At 43.5% G+C, this 14,824-nt stretch overlaps 1 protein-coding gene across 1 annotated transcript in view; it reads left to right on the forward strand.

Moving 5' to 3' along the window:
- LOC126474415 (glutamate receptor ionotropic, NMDA 2D-like) overlaps positions 1–14,824 on the forward strand; it is a 580,517-nt gene that overhangs the window by 398,646 nt on the left and 167,047 nt on the right. Inside the window, exon 6 of the mRNA XM_050101884.1 lies at positions 2,992–3,110. Within this exon, the coding sequence (XP_049957841.1) occupies positions 2,992–3,110 (119 nt within the window). The remainder of the gene's footprint in view (positions 1–2,991; positions 3,111–14,824) is intronic.

Raw genomic sequence — 14,824 nt, forward strand, 5'->3', positions numbered from 1 at the left:
ATAGAATCAAAGCAGCATCAGCTGGCTTAGAGCCATTGTTGCTGACAGTGGTGACAGCTCTGCGTATTAAATTTCGCACACCTTGTACCCCAAGTCACCTATTAATTCTAGCCACTGCGTTAAATACGCACAATAAGTAAGGCCTACATCTGCCTGTACAATCATACTCCGCAAACTACCGTATGGTTTATGGCGGAGGGTACATCGTACCACTACTAGTCATTTCGTCTCCTCCACTCGCAAATAGAGTGAGGGACAAACGGCTGTCTAGAAGCCTCTGTGCAAGCCCTAGTTTCTCACATCTTATCTTCGTGGTCCCTAGGCGAAACGCAACGTACTTTGGCGGCAGAAGAATCGTTCTGCAGTCGGCCTCAAATGACAGTTCTCCAAATTTGCGAAATAGGCCGCGCAGAAAGGGCATCGTCTTCCCTCCAGAGATTCCCATTTGTGTTGACGAAGAGTCTCAGTAATACTTGCGTGCTGATCGAGGCTACCGGTAACAGAACGCACTAGCTTTCTATACACCGTGTCCTTATTGGATGGGTTACACTTCCGCAAAATTCTCCCAATAAAACGAAGTCGACCATTCGCCTTCCCTTATGCCAACCTGACCTGCTCATTCCATTTTATTTCGCTAGGCAACGTTGCACCTAGATATTTAATCGAAGTGACTGTGTCATGCTGCACCCTATTGCTGTTTTCGAACGTTACAGGATTGTTTTCCACTCATCCACATTAACTCACTTTTCTACATTTAAAACTAGCCGTCATTCATCACATGAACTACAAATTTTGTCTAAGTCATCTTGTATATTCCTACAGTCACTCAAAGAAGACATCTTCCGGTGCATCACAGCGTCATCAGCAGACAGCCGTAAATTACTTTTCACCCATTCTGCCAAATCATTTATACGTATAGAGAATAAAAGCGATCCAATCACATTTTCCTGGAGCACTCCTGTAGATATCTTTGTGTCTGATGAAGACACATCGTCGGGGACCATGTATTCGATTCTATTACTTAAAAAGTCTTCGAGCCACTCACAATTCTAGGAACCTAGACCGTATGTTCGCCGGCCGGTGTGACCGAGCGCTTCTGGGCCTTTCAGTCTAGAACCGCGAGACCGCTACGGTCGCAGGTTCGAATCCTGCCTCGGGCATGGATGTGTGTGATGTCGTTAGGTTTAAGTACTTCTAAGTCTAGGGGACTGATGACCTCAGATGTTAAGTCCCATAGTGCTCACACCCATTTGAATCGTATGCTCGAGCCTTTTTCACATGATATCTTGTGAACCATAGATGAAGGGTATCAGACGGATGCCATATTCCTTGACTTCCGGAAAACATTTGACTCGGTGCCCCACTGCAGATCCCTAACTAAGGTACGAGCATATAGGATTGGTTCCCAAATATGTGAGTGGCTCGAAGACTTCTTAAGTAATAGAACCCAGTACGTTGTCCTCGATGGTGAGTGTTCATCGGAGGTGAGGGTATCATCTGGAGTGCCCCAGGGGAGTGTGGTAGGTCCGCTGTTGTTTTCTATCTACATAAATGATCTTTTGGATAGGGTGGATAGCAATGTGCGGCTGTTGGCTGATGATGCTGTGGTGTACGGGAGGGTGTCGTCGTTGAGTGACTGTAGATACAAGATGACTTGGACAGGATTTGTGACTGGTGTAAAGAATGGCAGCTAACTCTAAATATAGATAAATGTAAATTAATGCAGATGAATAGGAAAAAGAATCCTGTAATGTTTGAATACTCCATTAGTAGTGTAGCGCTTGACATAGTCACGTCGATTAAATATTTGGGCGTAACACTGCAGAGCGATATGAAGTGGGACAAGCATGTAATGGCAGTTGTGGGGAAGGAGGATAGTCGTCTTCGGTTCATTGGTAGAATTTTGGGAAGATGTGGTTCATCTGTAAAGGAGACCGCTTATAAAACACTGATACGACCTATTCTTGAGTATTACTCGAGCGTTTGGGATCCCTATCAGATCGGATTGAGGGAGGACATAGAAGCAATTCAGAGGCGGGCTGCTAGACTTGTTACTGGTAGGTTTTATCAGCACGCGAGTGTTACGAAAATGGTTCTGGAACTCGGGTGGGAGTCTCTAGAGGAAAGGAGGCGTTCTTTCCGTGAATCACTACTGAGGAAATTTAGAGAATCAGCATTTGAGGCTGACTGCAGTACAATTTTACTGCCGCCAACTTATATTTCGCGGAAAGACCACAAAGATAAGATAAGAGAGATTAGGGCTCGTACAGAGGCATATAGGCAGTCATTTTTCCCTCGTTCTGTTTGGGAGTGGAACAGGGAGAGAAGATGCTAGTTATGGTACGAGGTACCCTTCGCCACGCACCGTATGGTGGATTGCGGAGTATGTATGTAGATGTAGAATCTGCGGTGGGCACCGTGTCAAATCCTTTCCGGAACCTAAGTGTATGGAAGCTGCCTATTGTCCTCCATCCATGATCTGTAAGATATCATGTGAGAAAAGGACAAGTTGAGTTTCGAGCGAGCAAACCTACGTTGAGCATATTACTCTCTAATTAGGCGGATCAGTTCTTTTACCTTTCTTATGTCCAGGAGTCACGAATGTTTTTTTTTTTTTTTTTTTACATTCGCTTGTGACTTCTTGCTTGGCTAGGCATTCGCGATAAATGCAGCCTAAGTAAGTGGCCAATGTTGCAGAGTACTCACTGTAAAACCGAACTGAGATTCCATCTGGAATGGCGACTCATTTGTTTTCAGCTCTTGTAGTGCCTCTCTACGTGACAGATGCCAATTGTATACGTCAGAATTTGCTGTTTTTCCTGGTATTGCAATTTTAATTAACTGAAGTGTACTCCCCACATTTACAGTCTATCCACTGTACTTCAAAGGTATACAATAATCTGTGAGCTAGCTGTGTAATTTTACAAAGATTTGTGCAAGCTGCTTGCTGTGCTAGTGGAGCCGCCTAACGTCGCCCGTTTATACTACCAGCAGCAAGCGGCGCCGGCGCCCAACCACCGCTTCTCGCTGTTCCGCACCTACTGGCTGGTGTGGGCTGTGCTCTTCCAGGCCGCCGTCCACGTCGACTCGCCACGGGGATTCACCGCACGGTACGTACTCATCTCCTTATTACTAAGCGCACTGGACGTAATATCTGTAATCCCCTCAAAAGAGCCTAATGATCACTTCGGGTGTACCAGTCAAGTGACTCTCCAAACGAGGTAAGCCATGGGAGTGAAGACGTGTCTGTAAACCATTCCATTGTATGGAATCAGCGCGGTCGAAGTGGAGTCATGACAACAGCAGAAATGGGCTTTTGCGCTGAGTCGTGTCCATGACCACACGGTAAATGCCGTGGTCAGTATCAACCACAACTACCTAGCGCAGGGGTATCTAACCTGCGGCCCGCGGGCAGCATGCGGCCCAAAACAAATATCGACGCTGCCCAAGAGGTGAGTCTCTATCGCATGACCGGAAGAAATTCAATAAAATTCTGTTGACGTGAAAGATAAATTTCAGTGCGAAGCTCCCACCACAAGATGCTATTCTCTCACTAGTCCATTTTTTTCTGTGCAGTTATTGTTATTAGTGTTAAGTATTTTAAGTGCGGCCCCAAAGAACTCGTCTTCTTCCAAAGTGGCCAAGCTAAAAGCACCCCTAGTCTATCGAATCTACAAGAAATTACGTATCACTGACAACCATGAACATGTCACAGGAACATTAGTCGTACAAAGATCCTGGCAGAGGCTGAACTGAAAACGAGTGTCACACCTGGTAAGTGACAATCGGTTTCAAATGAATTATTAGGAGAGACAGGGTCACGCATAAGCGGATTTATTTCCGGAATTTATTGAATTTTTTTGTTTACATTTATCACGTAAAATTTTTTTAGTTTCATAAAATGGTTACTGAAGTATAACTTCGTACATATAATTATAACTCAACTTTACATTAAGAGTGCCAAATAATTTTATACAGTCTCAAGTCGAGTGCGTAAATGTGTCCAGGATATGCGGCAAGTTTATGCACCTATGGGGGCACTTTTACACGCATCATACTTAGCAGTAAACAAAATTACGCGCTTAGTTACACCAATTAACATGGTAAAATACAAAAATTATATTGACATAAACAAACATTTTAGCGAACTTCCACCTGTTAGTACAATATGGCCTACATCGAAGTCTGATATTAATTAAAGGCCTATTCATCATCAGTGTCCAAGTTACAATTTATGCACACAAAAATGTCTCTCTGTGACAAACTGTCGTGAGCCCATCTTCTATGTCTAAGACACTAGACCCATTTTTTATTTCTTTTTGATTGGTTGTATCGTTTGAAGCAGTAAACCCAAACGCAATTTTCGTCCACTTCATCAAACTGCTGCAGGTTATAATAGGAAGGAAGAAGAATTGGATGGGACATTCGTTGGCACGGGAATGCTTGTCCAGACGTTTTGAAAGGACTAGTTTGTGAGAGAAGTTCAGGCGTAATAACATGAGACTTGGGGGTGCGCTGATGACAGAAAGCATGGGTCACATTTCAGTGGTGTCGGTGGAGTCTATCAGCAGGACGGGTTTCACTAGACATGGATTGCACCTCAACAGGTATGGGAAGGGGAGGTTGGCAAAGCTTATAGGTGACAGCATAGGTGGGGTTGGTGGGATCACTCATGGGAAAATTCCTGCAGTAGTTGGTGTTAGAGCTGCACCTTTTTTAGATTGAAGTCAGCTGATAGGTATTCCTGCTTAAGGGAAGTCTCTCTAACAAGGGAATCACTTTTAACAAAGCTTAGGTATCCGAGTAATGAGGGAATTAGTATATTTCATCAAAATATACAAGGTATTAGAGATAAAGTTAGTGAACTGCTTATAGATGTTGAATCTGAAATTATTGGTATATCTGAACACTTCTTAAATAAGGAGATAATTCAGAGGCTTTCTTTACCAGGATACAGGTTGGCTGGCAGCTTTTCGAGGAGCTCTTTGCGGTGTGGGGGAGTAGCCATGTATGTGAAGAACGGCATCCCATTTGAGTCAATTGATGTTTCAAAGTACTGCACTGAAAAGGTGTTTGAATGTTGTGCAGGTGTGGTTAAATTTAACGGAGCTAAACTTCTAACTGTTGTTATTTATAGATCCCCAGACTCCGATTTTTGCTAAAGCTAGAGGAGGTTCTTGGTTCACTTTATAGGAAATACAAAAAGTTAGTTATATGTGGTGACTTCAATATTAATTGTATAAGTGATTGTGCAAGGAAGAGGATGCTGGTAGACCTCTTTAATTCATATAATCTTATGCAAACCGTATTCTTTCCAACGATAGTGCAAGGGAACAGTAGAACAACCACAGACAACATTTTTGTTCATTCCTCATTACTAGAAGGGCATTCTGTTAGCAAAAAGGTGAATGGCCTTTCAGATCATGATGCACAAATTTTAACTTTAAAAGATTTTTGTGCTGCAACACGTGTTAAATATAGTCATCAGCTGCTCGGGAAAGCTGATCCAGTTGCTGTAGAGACTTTTGTAAACCTTATAAAGGAACAAGAGTGGAAAGATGTTTATAGCGCTGATACAGTAGGCGATAGATATAATGCTTTTCTCAAGACTTTTCTGATGCTCTTTGAAAGTTGCTTTCCGTTAGAACGTTCAAAACAGGGTACTAGCACAAACAGGCAGCCTGGGTGGCTGACTAGAGGGATAAGACTATCTTGTAGAACAAACTGGCAATTATATCAAAACGTTAGAAACAGTCAAAATCTAAATGCAGCAGCCCATTACAAACAGTATTGTAAGGTGCTTAAAAACGTTATTAGGAAGGCAAAAAGTATGTGGTATGCAGATAGAATAGCTAAGTCTCAGGATAAAATTAAAACCATATGGTCAGTCGTAAAGGAAGTTGCTGGTCTGCAGAGACAGGTCGAGGATATAGAATCAATGCGTGGTGGGAATGTCCGTGTTACTGATAAGTCGCATATATGTACAGTATTTAATAATCACTTTCAGAATATAGCAGGTGAACTAAATAGAAACCTAGTCTCAACAGGGAATCATATAGCGCTCTTAGAAAAAAGTTTTCCGAGACTGTTACCTGAGATGCTCCTCCATGATAATGACAAGAGGGAGATTGAGTTAATAATTAAATCACTAAAGACCAAGAACTCTCATGGATATGACGGGGTATCTAGCAGAATACTGAAGTATTGTTCTATGTATGTTAGCCCAGTTCTCAGCCATATCTGTAACTTTTCCTTTAGGAGTGGTCGGTTTCCTGACCGATTAAAGTACTCGGTAGTGAAGCCACTTTATAAAATGGGAGACATTGATAATGTTGACGATTTTAGACCTATTTCTATGCCATCGGTGTTTGCTAAAGTTATCGAGAAGGTTGTATATACAAGGTTACTGGAGCATTTAAATTCACATAATTTGCTGTCAAATGTTCAGTTTGGTTTTAGAAATGGTTTAACAACTGAAAATGCTATATTCTCTTTTCTCTGTGAGGTTTTGGACGGATTAAATAGAAGGTTCCGAACGCTAGGTGTTTTCTTTGATTTAACGAAGGCTTTTGACTGTGTTGACCACAAAATATTACTGCAGAAGTTGGACCATTATGGAGTAGCTTGCAATTGGGTCGCCTCTTATTTCAAGAACAGAAAGCAGAGGGTAATTCTCCGCAATATTGAGAGTGGTAGTGATGTTCAGTCCCAATGGGGCACTGTTAAGTGGGGCATTCCCCAAGGGTCGGTGCAGGAGCCACTGCTGTTTCTTATTTATATAAATGATATGCCTTCTAGTATTACAGGTGATTCAAAAATATTTCTGTTTGCTGACGACAACAGTTTGATAGTGAAGGATGTTGTGTGTAATATTGAAACAGTAACAAATAATGTAGTTCATGAAATAAGTTCGTGGCTTGTGGAAAATAATTTCATGCTAAATCACAGTAAGACTCAGTTTTTACAGTTTCTAACTCGCAATTCAACAAGAACCGATATTTAGATCAGACAGAATAGGCATATTGTAAGCGAGACGGAACAGTTCAAGTTCCTAGGCGTTCGGATAGATAGTAAGCTGTTGTGGAAAGCCCATGTCCAGGATCTTGTTCAGAAGCTAAATGCTGCTTTATTTACCATTAGAACAGTATCTGAAATAAGTGACACTTCAACACGAAAAGTAGTCTACTTCGCATATTTTCATACGCTTATGTCGTATGGTATTATTTTTGGGGGTAATTCTTCTGATTCAAAAAGGGTATTTTTGGCTCAAAAACGGGCTGTTCGAGCTATATGTGGTGTAAGTTCGAGAACCTCTTGTCGACCCCTATTCAAAAATCTGGGAATTCTGACATTGCCCTCACAGTATATATTTTCTTTAATGTCGTTTGTTGTTAGCAATATTAGCCTATTCCCAAGAGTGAGCAGCTTTCACTCAGTTAATACTAGGCAGAAATCAAATCTGCATGTAGAATGCACTTCCTTGACTCTTGTTCAGAAAGGAGTGCAGTATTCTGCTGCATCCATTTTCAATAAGCTAACACAAGAACTCAAAAATCTTAGCAGTAGCCCACACTCTTTTAAGTCTAAACTGAAGAGTTTCCTCATGGCTCACTCCTTCTATTCTGTCGAGGAGCTCCTGGAAGAGCTAAAAAATTAAGCAAATTCCAGTGTTACATTGTTGATTTTCTTCATTTAAACTTACGACTTGTCACCTGAATATGTTTTTTTATATTTCATTTTATCTGTTTCTAATATCGTGTTATAATTTCATGTATTGACTCGTTCCTTGACCATGGAGACTTCTCCTTAATTTGGTCCCACAGAACAATAAATAAATAAATAAAAATAAAATAAAATAAAAAGGAAGGAGGAGATACAACATGATGTACATAAAGGAAACCGAAAATAACGCGCACCTTAAGAGGTCCGCAGAAGACAATAGAGTGTGGATAAATACGATGTGGCAGTCTGTCTTTGTTTAGAACACTGACGATGACATCAGAAGTAGGCCTACCAACGTTTTTCCTTGTTCTTGCTTTTAGCACTTTCTTGCCCACATTGAATTACTCTTTTCTGCTTGAGACTCGTTATAATGAAATAGCTTTTATAGCTCATAACTCTGTCTGCACTAGGATTGTACAATATCCATGTATCTGAGTAAAAAAAAAAAAAAAAAAAAAAAAAAAGAAGAAAACTTCGACTCTTTGCAAATCCCAGAGACTCCTCTCCAAGAAATCCATGGAAAACGATAAATGTAATGTAATGCAATGTATAGCAATTTCTACCTTTTATTCTTCTGTTCCTTCATCTTTTTTATCGGGTTTCCAGCTGCTGTTGCTTTATAGTTTCCTTGACTGGGATATCAGTTAGACTGGCAGTGCAAAATAGAGCGTGAACGTGTCCCAATAGATCTGCGTAAACGTGCCCCATCCCCATCTTTGAATTACTTACGAAACTACAGTAGTAGCTTACAGGTTTTCGGATTACGCAAATGTACCTTGTAAAATAGAATAGTGTCCTGTAAACGAAGATATATTTATCTACTCTCAGATCTAAAATGTATGCTACCTAGGAGCCTCGATATTTGAGTAACTTAATTTATTTACCTTGCACAAAAACGCAGATATATTCTCCGCGCTAAGACGCTCACTCAACTGGTGTCCTGGAGTTTGTGAGAGCCCTCAGTAGATGGCAGTATTAATCTTCCACTGTCGGTAGCGCTCTGGAAAGAATGGCTCCAGACAAAACCGCTCTGCGTTAACGTGACCGGTGCGCAAACTTGCTGCGGTCTCCCCTACTGTCAGGTGCATCTCAGCCGATTCCCGAGCGAACATCACGACGGGAATCGGACATCTCGCAAAACGACAAACATCAGGGAAACTGGTCGTTAGCTGACTGGATGTGTGTAGTGTGGTTGACGAGTAGGGGTCTTGCACTTTCCCTTTTTCAAATGAAATGAAGCGTCGAGTTCACCGGGAGTCCAAAACAGGTTTAACCCATAGCTTTTAATGGATGTAGTTCAGGCCATAGGTGATTGTGCCATGGTTTGTGGGTGACTGACGATCACTTATTAAGGTTATCATTAATGTGACCACATATCACCCTTCGTTCTACATTTTCATGATGAGTATACTGTGGGCACCACCGTCTTCCAAACTGACAACGGTCGTGTTGACAAGGCTGCAGAGAAAGGTTTCTAGTTTGACAAACACTAAGGCATCGCCCGACCTTAATCTCATAGGAAGTGTATGGGACTATTTGGGACAGCGGATGTCACATAGCAATCAGCATCATCGCAATTTGATAGCTATGCGGGATCTAGTCGTCAGTGAGCCGTTTCAGTTGGACGTGGCATATCTGAAGAAACTAGTGGTCACTCTTCCCCTCCAAACTGAAGCCGTTATCAAGACTAGCGGTTGTGTTCTACGGCAATATGTGACGTCTGCTGAGAGAGAATATTTTTGACCGTTATGCTTATTTTAATAGCACACTGGCGGAAAATTCGCAACGTCAAAAATTAATTAATGTAGAGTAATGAAATTTCTGGAATACATTTGTCTATGTAACTTATTTAAGTTATTAACATTGCAAGATCACAGATTAATGTAAGCGCGAGATACGCCACTGAAAATGTAAAATGTTGGTACATTAATGACCGACGTAACCGCCAGACCATTGAATTTAATCATGCAAGCTTGCATGCATTGTGTTGTACAGATCCGGATTGTCAGTTCATGGTATAAAGTTCCATGTCTGTTGCACTTGGTCGTTCAATACAAGGGCGGTTAATGCTCGTTGTGGATGACGCTGGAGTTGGCATGCCGATTGGAGACAGACCTGGTGATCGAGCAGGCCAAGACAACACGTCGATACTGGCAACATGTCGATACTTTGTAGTGCATGTTAGGTACAATAGAGCTATGTGAGCGAGCGTTATCCTGTTGGAAAACACTCCCAGTGATGGCGTTTGTGATTGGCAGCACAACAGGTCACACCACCAGACTGACGTGCAAATTTGCAGTCAGGGTGCGTGGGACAACTACGAGAGAGCTCTTGTTGTCATACAAAATCACACCCTAGACCATAACTCCAGGTGTAGGTGCAGTGTGTCTAGCACGCAAACAGGTTGGTTGCAGGTCCCCAAGTAGCCTCCTCCTGTCCAACACGCGGCCATCACTGGCACCGAGACACAATCCGCTTTCATCAGAAAACAAAACAGACTTCCACTCTGCCCTCCAATGAACTCTCGCTTGACACCACTAAAGTCGCAATTGGCTGCGGTTTGGAGTCAGTGTTCAAATGTGCGTGAATTTCTAAGGGACCAAACTGCTGAGGTCATCGGTCCCTACACTTACACACTACTTAAACTAACTTATGCTAAGGACAACACACACACACCCATACACCCATGCCAGAGGGTGGACTCGAACCTCCGGCGGGAGGGGGGGGGGGGGGGAAGGTCAGTGGACTGCATGTTACAGTACGTCTGGCTCGTAGCTGTCCTTGAAGTAACTGATTTGTAACAGTTCAGTGTGTCACTGTGGTGCTAACTGCTGCTCACATTGTTGCTGCAGATGCGCCAGAGCCATAGGCCGAACACAATGGTCTTCCCTCTAGGTGGTGTCACGTGCCTGTTCGAAGCTGTCTTCTTGCATCCGTACATTCTCGTGATCACCGCTGCCAGCAATGATGTGCAGAGGGTACATCCTGCCTAGTCTTTCTGCAGCATCGCAGTAGGAATATTCATCTTCTCTTAGCCCTATTAGGTGACCTCGTTCAAACTGAGTCAGCTGTTGATAATGGTGTCTTTGTCGCCTCAAAGACATTCTTGACTAACATCAACTCATCACGTGCAGTCTCAAAGGTACCTAACGCTCACGACCGTTACAGCACAGCATGTATTTGAAGCAAACCTGATTTGCATTCTCATATTGGCGCTGCTATCGCCACTCTTATGCGACTGGCGCGAAATTTTAATAGACATCGTGTTTCAAATGTAAGAACTCGCCTACCAACTTTCGTTTACATGGGAGAGTCCGAGAAGCGAGTGAGATTCCCCATAACAAATGTAACTTCTACAGTGAAGACGGATATAAGTTTCCAGCTTGGTGTCTTCCCGCCATCAAGGAAGTATTTACTAGATCAACCACGGTCCACAAGATTAAAAACAGCGGCCAGGAAGTCATGTCTGCGGCATAACTATACGCAGAGGTGGCAAAAGTCGCGGGATACGTCCTAATATCGTGTTGGATCATCTTTTGCCCGGCGTAATGCAGCAACTCAACGTAGCATGTACTTAACAAGACGTCGGAAGTTCCATGCAAAAATACTGAACAATGCTGCGTCTACAGCTGTTCGTAAGGGCCATTTGGGTGGCCATATCATCCGGTCTAATTATTCAGAAAGTTCTTCAAAACAATCGCGACCCGGTGACATGGCATATTGTCACCCATAAAAATTTCGTCGTTGTTTGTGAACATGAAGTCCATGAATGACTGAAAATGCAGTATGCAGACACAATAGCGCCTTTCTTAGCAATCATATACAACCGCTCACTTGACGAAAGGTGCCAGCCGGTGTGGCCGTGCGGTTCTAGGCGCTTCAGTCTGGAGCCGCGTGACCGCTACGGTCGCAGGTTCGAATCCTGTCTCAGGCATGGATGTATGTGATGTCCTTAGGTTAGTTAGGTTTAAGTAGTTCTACGTTCTAGGGGACTGATGACCACAGATGTTAAGTCCCATAGTGCTCAGAGCCATTTGAACAATTTTTGACGAAAGGTCTGTTCCTAAAGACTGGAAAGTAGCACAGGTCACACCAATATTCAAGAAAGGAAATAGGAGTAACCCATTGAATTACAGACCCATATCACTCACCTCAATTTGCAGCAGGATTTTGGAGCATATACTGTTCTCGAACATTATGAATCACCTTGAAGAAAATGACTTGTTGATACATAACCAACACGGATTCAGAAAATATCGTTATGGTGCAACACAGCTAGCTCTTTATTCCCATTAAGTAATGAGTGCTGTCGACAAGGGATCTCAGATCGATTCCATATTCCTTGATTTCTAGAAGGCTTCTGGTACCGTTCCTCACAAGCGACTGTTAATCAAATTGCGTGCATATGGAGTATCGTCTCAGTTGTGTGACTGGTTTCGTGATTTCCTCTCAGAGAGGTCACAGTTCGTAGTGATAGACGGCAAATCATCGAGTAGAACAGAAGTGATATCTGGCGTTCCGCAAGGTAGTGTCATAGGCCCTCTGCTGTTCCTGATTTACATAAATGATCTAGGTGATAATCTGAGCAGCCCCCTTAGATTGTTTGCAGATGATGCTGTAATTTACCGTCTAGAAAGTCATCGGACGATCATTTCCAATTACAAAATGATTTCGGTATGGTGCGGAAAAGTGGCAATTTGCTCTAAACAAAGTAAAGTGTGAGGCCATCCGCATGGGTACTAAAAGAAATCCGATAAATTTTGGGTATATGATAAATCGCACAAAGCTAAGGGCTGTCAATTCGACTAAATACCTAGGAATTACAATTACGATCAACTAAAATTGGAAAGCCCACATAGATAATATTGTGGGGAAGGCGAAACAAAGACTGCGCTTTGTTGGCAGATCACTTACAAGATGCGACAAACCCACTAAAGAGACAGCCTGCATACACTTGTCCGTCCTTTGCTGGAATATTGCTGCGCGGTGTTGGATCCTTACCAGGTAGGATTGACGGAGGACATCGAAAAAGTGCAAAGAAGGGCAGCCCGTTTCGTCTTATCGCGCAATAGTGGTGAGAGTGTCACTGATATGATACGCGAGTTGGGGTGGCAGTCACTGAAACAAGGGCGGTTTTCTTTGCGGCGAGATCTATTTACGAAATTTCAATCAACAACTTTCTCTTCCGAATGCGAAAATATTTTGTTGCTACCCACCTATGTAGCGAGAAATGATCATCATAATAAAATAAGAGAAATCAGAGCTCGAACGGAAAGATGTAGGTTTTCCTTTTTCCCACGCGCCATTCGAGAGTGGAATGGTAGAGAAGTAGTATGAAAATGGTTCGATGAACCCTCTGCCAGGCACTAAAATGTCAATTGCACAGTAACCATGTAGATGTAGATGTAGTCTCTAGATTGATTTCCAATCAATCATCGGTTCAGTTGGACCAAAAGACCCAGTCCACTACATGTAAATACAATCCACGTCATTTTAGAGCCGCCACCAGCTTGCATAATGCCTCATTGACAACTCGGGTCGGCTTCGTGGAGTCTGCGCCAGACCTGAACTTGAGCATAAGCTCCTGCCATCTGAGATCGGGCCAGAGTTTGCCAGTTGTCTAGGGTTCAACTGATATGGTCACGAGACCAGGAGAGGCGCTGCAGTCGATATCGTCTGTTAGCAAAGACACTCAGTCGGCCGCCTGCTGCGTAGCCCATTAACGCCAAATTACGCCGCACTGCCCTAACTGATACGTTCGTCGTACGTCCTACATTGATTTCTGCAACTACGAAAAAAATGGCTCTGAGCACTATGGGACTTAACATCTTAGGTCATCAGTCCCCTAGAACTTAGAACTACTTAAACCTTACTAACCTAAGGACATCACACACATCCATGCCTGAGGCAGGATTCGAACCTGCGACCGTAGCAGTCGCGCGGTTCCGGACTGCAGCGCCTAGAACCGCACGGCCACCGCGGCCGGCTGCAACTACGAGGATTGGAACTTAAATAGTGGCAGCTATTTATTCACAACCGATACAAAAGAGTTACATGTTTGCACCTGTTATTCTCCTTCAAAGTAGTCACCAGCGTTGTGTAGAACCCGTTGCCAGCGATGTGGAAGGCGTGGTATACCGTTAGCACAGACTGTTCTGTTGATGGTGCGAATAGATCGGTCTAAAGTTATGGTGATTCTCGTGTGATGGCGTTAACCTAACGCATTGTACTCAGAAGAGGTTGCTCATTAGTTTGTGCGTCACTACGACCGTATTATTATTGGCGGCGACTTCAGTTGTGTGTTACCCCAGAAGGACCAACACCCCCGTTTCACCACATGCCAGAAATTCAAGCTGCTCGCGCATGAACTGAAACTCACCGGTACTTCGGACCGCGTGCTGTGTATACGTATGTCACCAGCCATTCAGCCAGTCGTCTTGACTGTGTTTATGTTTCCCAAGGACTCATAACTGCCACGCATGACGCTGAGTTGTGACCTACGGCCTTCTCCGACATTATCGCCTACTTTTGCACTGTTTCCCTCCAGTGGCAGAAGGTATGGCGCGGTCGATGCCCATGGAAGCTGAATGTCGTCTATTTCAAAAATCCGGAACGCAGGCTGGTCGTAGAGACAACGTGGAAAAACTGTGTGTGACGCCTTCCAGCATATCCTTCAACTCTCCGGTGGTGCCTCGATTGCACCAAGCCTGCATTACGTCGTTCGATGATGAATTAAGGCCGAAATGCTGTGGCAGCGACATGCCATGAAATATTATTTCACAATTCTCCGCTACCTCTCAAGCCAAGGCCCTCTAATTTCGCTTATGCGTCGCCGCCTTGAGGGCACAATAGTACGTACAAGGTGTCACGATTGGGTACGAGGAGAACTCTCGTCCACGCATCATATTATCCGAGAGCAGCAATGGTGTCGGAGAAAGCTGGTCAACGCCGTTGACATGCCAGATGGTAGCCGATTGACGTCCCAGAATGGTATCGCAGAGGCCTTTGTCTATCACTACAAACAGTTATATGCAGCAGAGGACCAGACCACCGCGGTAATGAATGCCATTCTCCACCCCTTTACAGTAACCCTTGGCGGAGC

Source organism: Schistocerca serialis, chromosome 4 (assembly GCF_023864345.2).
Source record: "Schistocerca serialis cubense isolate TAMUIC-IGC-003099 chromosome 4, iqSchSeri2.2, whole genome shotgun sequence".
NCBI classification, from domain to species: Eukaryota; Metazoa; Arthropoda; class Insecta; order Orthoptera; family Acrididae; genus Schistocerca; species Schistocerca serialis.